General features: G+C 35.3%; 1 protein-coding gene across 1 annotated transcript in view; it reads left to right on the top strand.

The window, feature by feature from the left end:
- The window catches only part of DIAPH3 (diaphanous related formin 3), a 489528-nt gene that overhangs the window by 309963 nt on the left and 165986 nt on the right, over positions 1 to 13579 (top strand). Inside the window, exons 23-24 of the mRNA XM_070480866.1 lie at positions 95 to 220; positions 8207 to 8370. Coding sequence (XP_070336967.1) covers positions 95 to 220; positions 8207 to 8370 — 290 coding nt within the window. The remainder of the gene's footprint in view (positions 1 to 94; positions 221 to 8206; positions 8371 to 13579) is intronic.

Below are 13579 nucleotides of genomic sequence, written 5' to 3'. Positions count from 1 at the left end.
TAAGGCTTTTACAAATGTTTTGTTTCTAGAGTGTTTTACCTTTTATATATTGTAATTTTGTCCTTTCAAGTCATTTAATATACACTCTTTTAAGTCTCTGTAGAAACGCTGGAAAAGAATCTGAAGCAGATGGGAAGGCAGCTTCAACAGCTTGAGAAGGATTTGGAAACCTTTCCCCCTCCTGAGGACTTGCATGATAAGTTTGTGACAAAGATGTCCATATCCTTTTGATAGCTAAATAACTGAAGTCACTAGTCAACTAGAATTACAATTTATTTAATGTTATAAATATGCTTGCATAACCAGAGGTCACGCTATGGTGCCAAATTGTAGGTTTAACCTTCACCTCCTTGCAGGGAAATTTATCAGTGTTTATCTATCATGAATAATGCCGAAATGTATTCTATTGGTTTCAATTCTTTTTTTCTTTTTATCTACTTGGATAATATTTTCTCTCATCTTTTCCCTTCCATATGCCCTATTTTCTTCTGATTTTCATGGTAAATTGAAAGCATATGAAAACTCAGTTTGAGGAAGTTTGAATCTAATGTCATGATGTGATTTAGATATTTTGAAATGTTTCATGAAGCAGATAAAGACTTTATAAGCTGGTGTGACTAGTCAGCTTAAATTCAAGGGTTGAAATATATTAAAAATTACCTCATGTTCCACAAACTTTAATATTTCCTTTAGAAATAATACATAGTTCCAAAATAAAAATTGAGTTTGTCACAGTCACTGCTTCTGTAGGTGTTCTCCAAACCCAAAATAAAGTTGACAAATATGAGTGAATGTATATAAAATTAATATCATGAGGCTTGTGTCTTGCCTAATTTAAAGTTTCTTTTGAATTCAATTATCTTTGGTTTCACTAACTTTGTGGCTTAGTCTCTAATGAGTAATTGAAGTCATAAACTTCATTTTATTTTCTGAAACTGATGTTGAGTTACTTGGCAAACCATTCCGTGAAATTAGAGACTGCTATCTTTTCTGTTATGATAAAGTATTACTACTGTGCGTTATTAAGATCCCATATGGATTTCAGAATTCTATATGAAAGTATAACCCACTTCTAAAATGAGCTCTTATAGATACTCCTAATATTTTATTTTAAACTGGGATACTTGAAAGAAAATAACTACTTTTCCTCTTTCTATCTCTTCTCCCCTGAGATTTGGTGAATCACAAAATTATTATTTGGCTTGTCAGAGATTTTATTGCATATGCTTTCAGCTTAATTGTGAATTAGTTCAATTTTAGCTTTCTTCACTGTCTCTTTTGGGAAATATTATAAAAATGCACTCCAGCAACAATCAATTCAGGCTAATGTGTTTGTTTCCTTTCCTATCTTTCCTGCCCTTCCAGTTTCTTCTTCTATTAGGCTGGACGCCTTTATCACTACACTGGAGATGGTTGTTTTTTCTAAAACTAAAGATGGAGTCTATGTTTATCCATCAAAAATATATTTTTGTACCACCTTCTCATTTGACAAAGTACGCTTTCTAAAACTAAATTGGTCATTGCAGAGTGACATCAGTTTTATCATCCTTTGCTTTTTTCCCCTCAATCATTTTATCTTGTTAAAATATTCATGACAGTTTATTTTAATCATTAAGTAGTTTTAATCAAAGTACTTATTATTGTTCCCTACAGATAGAAAACACTTTAGAAAAGATTTTGCTTGCATAAGGTTTTTGGTAATACATTGTGAGTGTGTTAATTATGAAGCTTAGGTTTCTGGAACATATATCCTAAGATACATTCCTGAGCTTAGAGTAAAGGTTGTAGAATTCTGCTCAGCAGACAGTCTCACGACCTATCTATACTTGTATTCGTATGACACAAGAAGCTGAATGATGTCGGCTTGTTGAAAGGTATGCAACTCATAAAAAGCAACCAGGAGGAAATCAGAAACAGGAAGGATGATGCTTTGTTGGAAACAATTTTTCATTCTGAGTACAATTATACTCCATGGACAAGAAAGCAGCTACATCCTGTTGCTAAATATCACAACCTAGAAGCCTCTAATGAACTGATTAGCATGCATGTAGCTCTTGGAAGTCAGATATATGAACAGTTGGTGCACTTTGCTATTGACAAAGCTTATAATCATAAATATTCTTTGCTGAGATTAGATTGCACTCGCTTGCTTTTCATCTTAGTTAGACATACTAGTTTTGAAGTAATTAAATTCGTTCATTGCAAAGCTTTGTTTACTTTAATTAGGACTGACAACAAGTCAGATTTTGAATATTAAATACATTTATACAGATCTTATTAAATGACAAATTGTGAGGTTCTTAGATCTTAGAAAATGGAAGAATTTGGAAACTAAAATGCACAATGAATAAAAATGTATTTAAAGTTTGGGTTATTAATGCTCAAGCTCTGTTTATGTTTTAAGTTTTGGTGTTTATTAGTTGAAGCACATATCAAACATTTGGTTCATCAGCCAATTCTGAAAGAATATGTGCATTATCTAAGTTCTTAAGGATGTATTTTTACAAGTAGATATTTAAACAATCATGATGTAGTGAACTATTAAATAATCTGTTAATTGAATTGGGTTAAATTATAATGATACGATTTTGTTTTAATATGAAATTTCACTATTAACATTCAATTATAGTAAATTTTTATTCTTCCAGTGCACATTCTTCCTCTACATTCCCTCCTTAATGTAAAATACTGTGAATCCAGTACATCCTTTAAAGGGCATGCGCAATTATTTCATACATATCACATTGACTTTCTAGTAATAAGTATGTTACTTTCCAATTGCTAAGTCTGGTTAGAAATATAATTAGATTTGAATAGTTCCAGTGTAAATGTTTGCTTGAAAAAATGTGTAACAAGAATTCATGGTAGGGTCACTAATATTGTTATATGCAAACTATTACATGTGAGGTATACATACTTATTAAATTTTCATCAGTGAGAAAATTAAGAAAATGCCAGGATTTGTGTTATCCAGGGCCTGTTCTTTTCTTTTGACCTTTAAATTCTGGACTATTTCTTATTTTAAGGAAAATAACAGATAGAGTCTAGAGCATCACCCTTGAAATTCTCCTTGCACAAGAGTTTACCATTCTATTTTCTTCTCTTTCTGCCACCTCTCCTGAGGCTCTTAGAAAAAATCATCTCGCTAGACATTTATGTATTTTTGTGTTTATTGCAACTTAAATGACAAGTTCCTTGACTCTTTCCCATATTTAAGTCTTTAACTTTCTTCATTACAATCCCACTTTGTTGTCACTCTTTCTTTTTGTTGTTCCGCTATATGGAGATATTTTAGGCACTTCTGAAATTACTACTCCCTAGATGCTAAACCCATCCCAATAAATTCCTTGAGAGAAAGACTTAAATCTTACTTATGTCTATAGTCCACGTTACATAAAGCACAGCATTTTTCACGTAAAGGAATTCAATACATTTTTATTTAATTCAACTGTGGTTAGGAAGTAACAGAAGAGTGGAATGGGTGAAATGTAAATTGTGTAGTGCACAGTCCATTTTCAAGAGTGGGAAGTTGGGTAATTGAGTGATGTGTAAGAACAGATTTTTATTTTCTTGAATTAGACTTCTCTCTCCTCCCTTTCTTCTTCTTTCTCTCTTGCCTGTCTTCATTTAACCCATTCTTAACAAGCTTTTAAGACTCAAGTTAAACTATCCTGCTTCTCTTCTTCTATGGATCCTCAAGTCTATAGTGATGTTTTCCTTCCCTGAAGTCTTACCACACTCACAGAGGGTGCTACACAACTTAGTGCTCACTGCTGCTTTAGAGTCAGACCTCAGTTGTTTCAGTCACTGTCACCTTCTTGGCCAGGACTTCCCTGACTACCCAACGTAAGTTAGCATCTATTGCTATATAACATCACAAGCTTTCATTTTCTTCATCACGCTTTTTACTATCTGAATATCTCCCTCTTTTACTTCTTTGTTATCTGTCAGCATACTCTAGAATGAATGTTGCATGAAAGCAGGGACTTTGCTTTTCTTGTTAACTGCTGTTTTCCCTGGTGCCTAGAAAAGGGAAGTATGACAGGGTTCAGTGAATACTTATAGATTAGCTGCCTGGCTGGCTGGATCCTGGGTACTTAAGAAGATCTATAAAAGGTATTAGACATGTAGGACTGATTGAAGCTGGTCCTTGTAAGATGTGTTATTAAAAGTAGTAGACATCCTTGATGGAGGAAGTGCAATAATGAGGGCAAAGCATGAGAATAAATGTGGAATATATTTGTGCTGGGTAGTTTGGGAATGAGCAATACTTGCTGACCAGGAGTTGAATCCCAAATCTTAGTCTTGTTATTTAGTTGACCAACACTAAATATTTGTGGTTCAGTGTGTGTGAACACAGATCTGGTTGTCATATACCTTTCAAGTGGGAGGATTAGAGTGGTTCAAATTGAAATTTATGAGAATTTGGCCTAGTCCTGGTAAAGGAAAAGAAAATATATTTCATAAAAACATCAAGTAATTGTATATACATCAATATTTTTGTAATAAATTTTATCAAATGTTTATTTTGTTGAGTAGCTCACCTGTTTCTCTAAAGCTCTTTGCAAGTATAGGGCTTGATGCTAAGCCAAAAATAAAGCCTTACTACTACTGACATGAGCATTACTTTTAGCTGGAGTTTAACAATTGGCACAAGAACGACTACGTTTGTTTTGTCTTTTGGATCATGATGATTTTTTTGTCTGAATGTTTCACCATCCCTTAATGAGGGAGTAGCCCATCAATAATGATGTAGAGTGCTCATTAATGTAACCATTTATTCCATCCTATCAGACAATCATTTTAAAATTCTGAGAATTAATTTGGCTATTTCTAAAATTGTTTCAGTTCAGTCACAATTTTGCCATTCTTCTGAGGGATTCCAGTTATTCAAAGCTCCATTTCATTTCCTTTGGGAGCAAATTGTTTTATAGACAACAATGATAAGAAAAATTAACTTATAAAGCTCTCTAGCTGTTAGAACAAGACCATGTAATTTCCATGGTTTTGGCTCTTGGTCTTCTTCCCACCACATCTTTTAATAGAATTGTACTCTTTTGGGGCCAGCCTGGTGGTGCAGCAGTTAAGTGTGCACGGTCTGCTTCGGCGGCCCAGGGTTTGCTGGTTCACATCCCAGTTGTGGACATGGCACCGCTTGGCAAGCCATGCTGTGGCAGGCATCCCACATATAAAGTAGAGGAAGGTGGGCATGGATGTTATCTCAGGGCCAGTCTTCCTCAGCAAAAAGAGAAGGATTGGCAGCAGATGTTAGCTCAGGGCTAATCTTCCTCAAAAAAGAAAAAAACAGTACTGTTTTATTAACTATGCCCAAGCATATTTCTATTTCATTTGATTCTTACCTGAACTTTTCATTCGTACCTGAAAATTTAAAAAATGTTTTAGAATAATACTTACAGCTTTATTTTAACCTATTTACCAAACTGATTCTTGAGAGTGGGCATATTCCCAAGAATTAGAATAAAATTACAAGTATTTATGAGTTGCCTATTATTAGAACTCAAAGCCTTACAAGCAGTGGAAAGGGCAGACAAGGAGTAGCTGTAGAACCATGCAATTAGAAACGCCCATCAAAGTAGTGTCCTTACCCTATTATCCAGGATAATTGCTTTTTCAGCGATTCTCTTAGCTCTCAACATTACATCCAAAATATGTGTGTGTGTGTGTGTAGGCCTACGTGTGCAATTTTATGAATAGAAGTTCCATACCTTTCGTCAGACCTTTGAGGAGGCCTGTTACCCTCCCCACCAAAGTTTAAGAATGATGACTCTAGGGTGAAATAAGTAATTGGCACCAATGTAGTTGCAGATGATTAGACTTAATACAGCTAAGAAGGTGGAATACAGCATCTGGAGAAGGAGCTGACAATCAGAGGTGACCACCCTCCCCCAGAAAAGAGGCTGCTGAAGGACAAAACACTACCAGGGAATTGGACTAGAAGGGAAAACTCACGACTTCCTTACTACAAATACTACATATGCAGTGGAACAAATGATCACTCATAGCTGTAGAGATTAGAGAAGAAGGCTTTGTGGAAGAGGAAGAATGGAACGAAGTCTTGAATGATAGGTTTGACCAAGCAAAGGCAGAAAACAATTTCTCTTTTAGACAAGAGTTAAAGATGCATAAATAATCCTTGTAGATATAGTCTCTATCTGGGACATAAATAATTTTAGGTGAGAGTGTATAGATTGAATAAGTAAACCAGTGTTAATTTCTGAAGTTACAAGGTAAACGAAGGGATGCTTATTTCACATTACAAATGAATCATCATGTGTTCCATTCAATGATAGTTTCTGAATGCATTTCAAATGTGATTTTTATTTACATAAATTCACTTTACCTACAACATTTCATGAATATGGATTATTTCACAAGACAAAGTATATAGAAACCTGTCCCATGTGACTATATTGCTGTAGTTTCTTGTGATTTGACTAATTATGCAAAATCTTTTGTTTTTCATCCAAGAATTAAAAAATGATACCACATATAAATGCATCAACCATTGTTACTGTATGATCTAGATTCTAGAAGTTATAAAGAGGCATTTTGCTATTCAGATGAAAATAAACTGAGGCACAGAAAGATCTATCCATTTTCTCAAGGTCGTTAAAAAAAAAAAAAAACAGCTCTTGCACTAGAATCCAGACTCTTTACATTCTAGTCGTCTCTGTTCTAAAATACTATTTTTATAGCTTTTTATAGTATAAAGAAAAACAGGCATAGAAGGGCAATAGATAATCTGAACTGGCTGTGGACTGGGTTACAGGTGAGTTGTGGTAGACTGTGATGCCTTGATTCCTTGTGGGCACGTTGGGTTCTAATTATTACGATTCATCTTTGCCCCCTGGGTTCGCCATCTATCTGGCAGCCGTGCTGCTGCTTTCGTTTTCCGTCTTCCGTTCTTTTTCTCAAAAGGGCCTGGATAAGTCTCCTTATTTCATCCTCCACTGGGGAATGCTCTGACCAGAGGAAACATGTCTTTTTTAAATGGTGGAGAATTTTTCTTTTTAGATGTAAACATTCCATTTTTGGTTTGTTATTTTGCTAATGTCTTTTCATCCTTTTGCATTAGAGAAAATAAGATGACTTCAGTAAGTTTAATTCTGCATGTTTCATTTCTTTATATGTCCCAATTTAGAGGAGCCATAGACAATTATGACTGATGCTCTAACAGAGTCATCTTTTCAGAATGTGGTGTGTTGATTTTATAGCCGACTGCATCAGCAGTCATACCACAGAGGAAATTCTATAGTTTGTCTGGAAAATGGGTTCTAATGCCACCACCACATTCACACAGTGAGTCTTCTCAGTCTCAGTGTGTTTGAACTAAGTTTTCATAAATCAGAGAAAAACATTTCTGTATGTCCGTGTCTGTGTTATCATTATTTTAAATTGTGTAATGCCTAGAAGAAATTATGTACCAATTTTCCCAAGGAGAAATTTTAAAACATGAATTTACTTACATGATATAAGAAGTTTTTAATGTAACTCTTAAATTTATTTTTGATTGCTTTTAGAACCTTAAAGCTTAAAATGAATAAGTAGGCAATAATAATACCAAGTATTTATATGTACTACTAAATGCCATTCATTTTTCTAAGAACTTTGCACATATTAACTCACTCGGTCCTCACCACAGCCCTATGAGATAGTGATATTATTATTATTCCCATTTTATAGGTGAGGAAATTGTGGTACCAGGGAGGTGAAGGCATTTGCCCACAGGCATGACACTACCAAGTGTAGGAGCTAGAAATTGACCCCAGGTTGTCTGGTTCAACTGCTATGCTTATGACTGTTACTGGGTTCAGTTTCATCGTGATTACTCAATTGCAACTACTGAACTAGAGTTTTAAATCGTATTGCATCATCTGAGTAATATAGGTAGGCAAATAGGAAGAAAAATTTCCTTGACGTCAATTCTAAACGAAAAATTTTAAATATATAAATATTTAAATTTTCTGATAATTTTGCCAGAGTTAATTAGAAATCAAATTTAAGATTTTCATCGCTGTACAGTATAGATTGAATTTTTAAGAATGGTTAACTATGAGAGGTAATTTTGGCATCTCGGAGATGTATAATAGTGGCTAAAATTAAACTGAAACATTGGTCTTAAAGATTTTTTTTCCCCCTAAGACATTACTTTGTAAATTTCAGAGTGCCTTAACTATGATGTACAGCTTTGTGATCAGTGCAAAAGAACAATATGGGAAACTTTCAAAGTTACATGAGAACATGGAAAAGTTATACCAGAGTATAATGCAATACTATGCCATTGATGTGAAGAAGGTGTCCGTGGAAGACTTTTTGACTGACTTGAATAATTTCAGAACCACAGTCATGGTATGTTAAAAATTTAATATGTTTTTAATATAGTATGTGTATCTACACTATCTCATCTATTATTTTATTTCATTACTTCATTCCACTCCTGTTGTCTATAGTAAAACCTACCTTTTCTGATGTTGAAAGTTAGCTTTAAAAATTTCAGATTTTAAATCTATTGAAAAATGTGTGGTTTGTTCTCTTTTTGGCCTTCTCAACATTAAGCTATAATCTGAAATTTTGATTGAAAAAGTGACAAATTCTGAAGTTTTCATAAAGACTCCCCTCCTGGTTGATTAGAGAGCACTTTTATAATACGTTTTTGGCTATGAATTTGTTTCTTTATACTTAAGATCAATTTGTATTTTTGTGGTATAATTTTACCAAATTCCGTGTAGCTCTTATGAAGCTTTTTTTCCCTTGTCTTTTCTTAATGCATTGTACAATAAGCTACCTGCGATTTGCCTTTGAATGGATTTTATATTCCTAGGGTTTCCTTTAGATACTTTAATAGGGAGGTCAGGTCTTTGATGTGGAATCCTTTCATTTAGGCATTAAAAAGATCTTTTGAAAAGTATTAGCTGACTAGATGGGGGGAAAACCACACACGTATTAAAGTGAGAAAGTATTGTTACCTCCCTAGGGAAACCAGCGATACATTTGTACAACGAAAAGTTATGTTATTCTTAATAGATGGGTAAGTCATTTCTGTATTTCAGCAAATGTTTGTGGGGATTAAAAGTTCTGAAGTATAAAGAAAAGGAAGGTTGAATTTAGAGCTCGTTCTTTTAACTCTCAGGAAAACTTTTCTTGCTGAATTTATTGGACTTGGTTACAATCTCTTGGTTATGATTAGATAACCTTTTAATAAAAACTCAGTATTTTTTTTTTTCTTAAGATTGGCACCTGAGCTAACATCTGTTGCTAATCTTTTTTTTTCTTCTTCTTCTCCCCAAAGCCGCACAGTACGTAGTTGTATATTCTAGTTGTAGGTCCTTCTAGTTGTGCTATGTGGGACACCACCTCAGCATGGCTTGATGAGCAGTGATAGGTCCACGCCCAGGATCTGAACTGGTGAAATCCTGGGCTGCTGAAGCAGAGCTCGCAAACTTAACCACTCAGCCAGGGGGCTGGCCCCCAAAACTGAATATTTTGAAGGGAAGCTAGTCTGCAATAAATACACATTTACTCACAGCTCTGGTGATTTCCTCCACAAATTCAAAGTGATTCTTTAAATTATTTTTTCACTACCAGAAATGAATTTGATTATTAAATACATTTATTGTGTGCCTATATGTGTGATGTATATTTTAATTTTTATAATGTTTTATGAGGCAACATGGCTTCGTGGAAGTAGCAAAGACTTTGCCATCTAAGTATGGATTCCACACTAGTTATGTGACTATAAAAACTATTTAACCTTCCTGAGCCTCAGTTTCCATATTTGTTAAAGGGGATGTTAAGTCCTTTCTCATAAGAGTGTTTAAGTATTAAATGAGATAATATGTATTAAGTATTTATCACAGCTCGTGTCACGTGGTAGTTGCTTGATAGATTGTTATGTGGTAAAAAGTTAACTCCATGGGCCTGAGGTACTGAAATCCTGAACATTTCAAAGAAAGTACTGACCCTTGACTGGATCTCAGGAGATCGCCTCTAAGCCCTTGGAATACCCTGCCTGATAAAGGTGTCTTTGTAAATCTGGGCCTTGGGCTAAGCTAGGTAGTTGATGCTAAATACGTGATTTATGGTGAACAATTTTCGTTCACCTCTTAGTTTGCTATTTAATTCCATACTATTCAACTCTGGAAACCAGGTTAACTTCAGTGAGTCAGTATGAAAATATTAGTGACAGATAGGAAACTTTAATGTGTCGAAGGTCTGTTCTGGAAAGCCACACTAATACAATGGGCAAAAATACATATTTTCTTTTTAAGAAATACTGTTAAAATATATTTACCTTGTTACTTCGTGCACTGGCATTCATGATTCCTGGTCATGAATGAGCAGCAAATTTTACTGTAAATTGGAGGTCCATTTTGTCTCACACGTAAGGAGCTGGAACCACTGTCTTCATTCTCCACCTGCCCCCCACTATGGCAGTTTTCCATGGAATGTTTTCTCTCAAGTTCAGGCCACTCTACTTGCTGTTCCCTATGCCTGGAGCACTCCTTCCATATTTTGCCTGGGTAAATTATTGTGCTTAGCCTTCTGATCTCTGCCCAGACTTCACTTTATCTAGTAACAGATGTTCCCATCTACAATGAGTGACATTCTCTAACACAGATGCTGCCAACCAAGGGCCAAGTGCTGCATTCATTCATTTAATCCTTACAACCACCACCAGATGTGGTATGTGTACTATGGCTATTCCTGTTTTACAGATGAGGAAACTGAGGCTTACAGAAATTGTGACTTGTCCATTGTTACACAGCTGGCAAGTGGCTGAACTGAGATTCTAACCCAGGGAGTCTGGCTGCAGAGTCTGTGCCATATGTGGCTGAACTGTATTGATGCCTATTAAATGTAGGAATTACGATTAATAGGACTAACAGGACTAACTTGAAACTTAACTCCCCCAAAATAAAAAATGTGGCTACTTTTATTTTTAATAGTAATTTAGTTTGTACATAATTTATCTAAAAATATTTGTGTTTTAGGATTGCCCTAGAATTTAAACTTAAGCAGTTAAAGAGTGGCTCACTTTTATTCAAAGCCGTTTACTATACCTTTGACTAACTTATACAATCTCTCACTAGTGTTACTAGGATCTCACAACTAATTTGCATAGATATAACTGTTCAGGTTCTTTTTTTTTTTTCCTTCTCTCTGTCTCTCTCTCAGAGCCTTTTTCCAATAACTAAAGAAGGAACATCTGTTCACTCTGCTACCTCAAGCCATGTAGGCCAAGAGGGAAAAGTTTCATGATCTTGTAGCCTCCTCTGAGGAACAGCTGTTCGTTGTAACAGCAATTTAACTCACCCCTTTTCTAGTTAGGGATTCTCAACTGGGAATTAATTTGTTGTTGTTTTAACAATCTAGAAAGTATGCTTGTTGGGGATGGTTTCTATTTGGAACTATGATCAACTTCCAAGAAATAGAGATTACGTTTATACTGTAATTTTATTTAGCTTTATTTTTATCACCATCTTCAACAGGACAAAACCAAAACCAGTTGCCACTGATTGAGTTGCTGAGACCCTGTACTCGATGCTTTACATGTGTCATCTCACTTAGTCTTCACAGAGTTTTTGTGAGGTACAGAATGGTACCCATGAGGTGGCTGCGGGGTTGGGAAACTCAGTGCCTTTGCAGAGTCACTTCAGAATTGATAGGGGTGAGGATTTGAATGGAGGCTTGCCTGACTATAAAACCTGTCCTTTTTTTTTTTTTTTAAACATTTTCAAGTGCACTGCTGCCCAGAGAGTTTTTAAGAAAAGTCAAAATGTAGTTTTTTAAGAATGTTTTTGGTAACTTAGAGGAGATCAGCACAAGACCTACTTTATTTCCTTACTCCTTGGTAGAATAACTTTCTATTTACATTGATGAGCTCAAGATAGAAGAATGTTTGCAGATCTGGTTCTGTTTCAAACATAAAATGCTCTCCTTTAAAATTAGAGACCTATTAATGTAAAGGCTTGTGGCCAGGGTGAGGGTTAAAGCAAGGGGTAGAGAGTCAGCACCTCTCTATGATAGATTTTTATTTCCTATAGGACTCGCACAAAGCTTGAAGGTCAAATTGGAGGTACTAGGTGGAAATGTTTGACCTCGCACTACAGGCTGAGTAAATTGGTGGCCTACCAGGCATCAAGCTTCACCAGATGAAGCTCATGCCTTTAGTCTTATAGTGTTGTATAACAATAATCATCGTTTTCCACTTGTGGCTGGTTTTAGATTCATTGTTACACGCCATTGTCAATGTACCTGTTTTTCATAGAGATATGCAGAATTCTAGAGGATAAATTGAGCTCATTATGGAATTTTTCTTGAATCTTGCTAGGACCTCCCTATCCCCCTTTACCTTATTCAACAGCTGTAGTATGTCCATGTTTGTCCTTTGAGTTTAAATCCAGTTCTCGTGTCTCTCTTTGGTCACTGTGGGCTTGAAACATAGTCTGTCCTGGTCCAGCTTCCCATTCATACTCATATTAGAGAATTTTGCTCAAACTGCTTTTACTCACCAAAGCCTGAATTAACATGGTTTCTTCTTTAGCAATCTCATTTCTTATCCTGATCATTGAAAGTTCTTTTGCTGTTCTGTTTCTTTAACAAGAATTATTAGCACCGTGCAGCGACACTCCGAACTCCTTAGGCAACTTTCGTCTGACACCTCATTTGTTTTGCTTAACATCTCATCTTAGAGAAGTACTTCCACATTCTGCACTCCTTTGTTATTTGTCCCTTTCTAGATACCATGTTTGAAAACAATTTTTCTGCCAAATTATACTTATTAAGAATATGTTTTCTGTTTTAATTGGAAATACGTAATTGCTGTGTAGACCCTCTGAGTTGACAATTTCATATGTTCCCATATAGAATTGATGTGACTACACTTAAAGAAGTCAGGCTTTGGGGTTTGTGTAGCTTTTTTCTAAGCACATGAGCCTTTTCTGTTGGGATTTTAAAGTACTGAAAAGGAACTAGACATCCTTTATAAGTAGTTTCTAAGACTGCATATTTGGATACCTTGCTTTAGGGTTAGGATTTCAAGGGCAATAGAAAGCAATCTGCCTTAAAAGGGATTACTGTTGTGCACACAGAAAGTGGGGAGCCTTGTATTGTCTCTTTTTTTCTTTTTTTGTACACTGGGTTTACATATATATGAAAGTGCTGAACTTTGAAGTTTTTATTTTCTAATCCATAAAATCTAGTCTGTTCCTCCCTAAACTTTATTTCCCACAGATTTGCCTCCCATCTGAACTATGTGATGACAAAGAGAAAGGATTTTGTCTGATTTCTTCAAACCTTAAGTGGTTTATGAATTCTGCCTGCAATAAGCTTCATTCTCTTTATTTGTGTGTTTGTTTTTAATAGTGATGATTTGCTGTCCGCCTCACTGTTGGGAAGACAGCAGTGGTTGAGTGCAGGCTCTGACATTGGAGAGTCATTTAACCTTACTGAGCCTCAGTTTCCTATTAATAACAGCATGTGTGTCTTAGGAAGATTACATTTTGAAGATCAAATGACATAATGTACCTATAGCCTCAAAACAAGTTAGCTATCTACA

Source organism: Equus asinus, chromosome 11, assembly GCF_041296235.1.
Source record: "Equus asinus isolate D_3611 breed Donkey chromosome 11, EquAss-T2T_v2, whole genome shotgun sequence".
NCBI lineage: Eukaryota > Metazoa > Chordata > Mammalia > Perissodactyla > Equidae > Equus > Equus asinus.
Note: the sequence above shows the minus strand (reverse complement) of the source record. Positions and strands in the feature narration are given on the sequence as shown.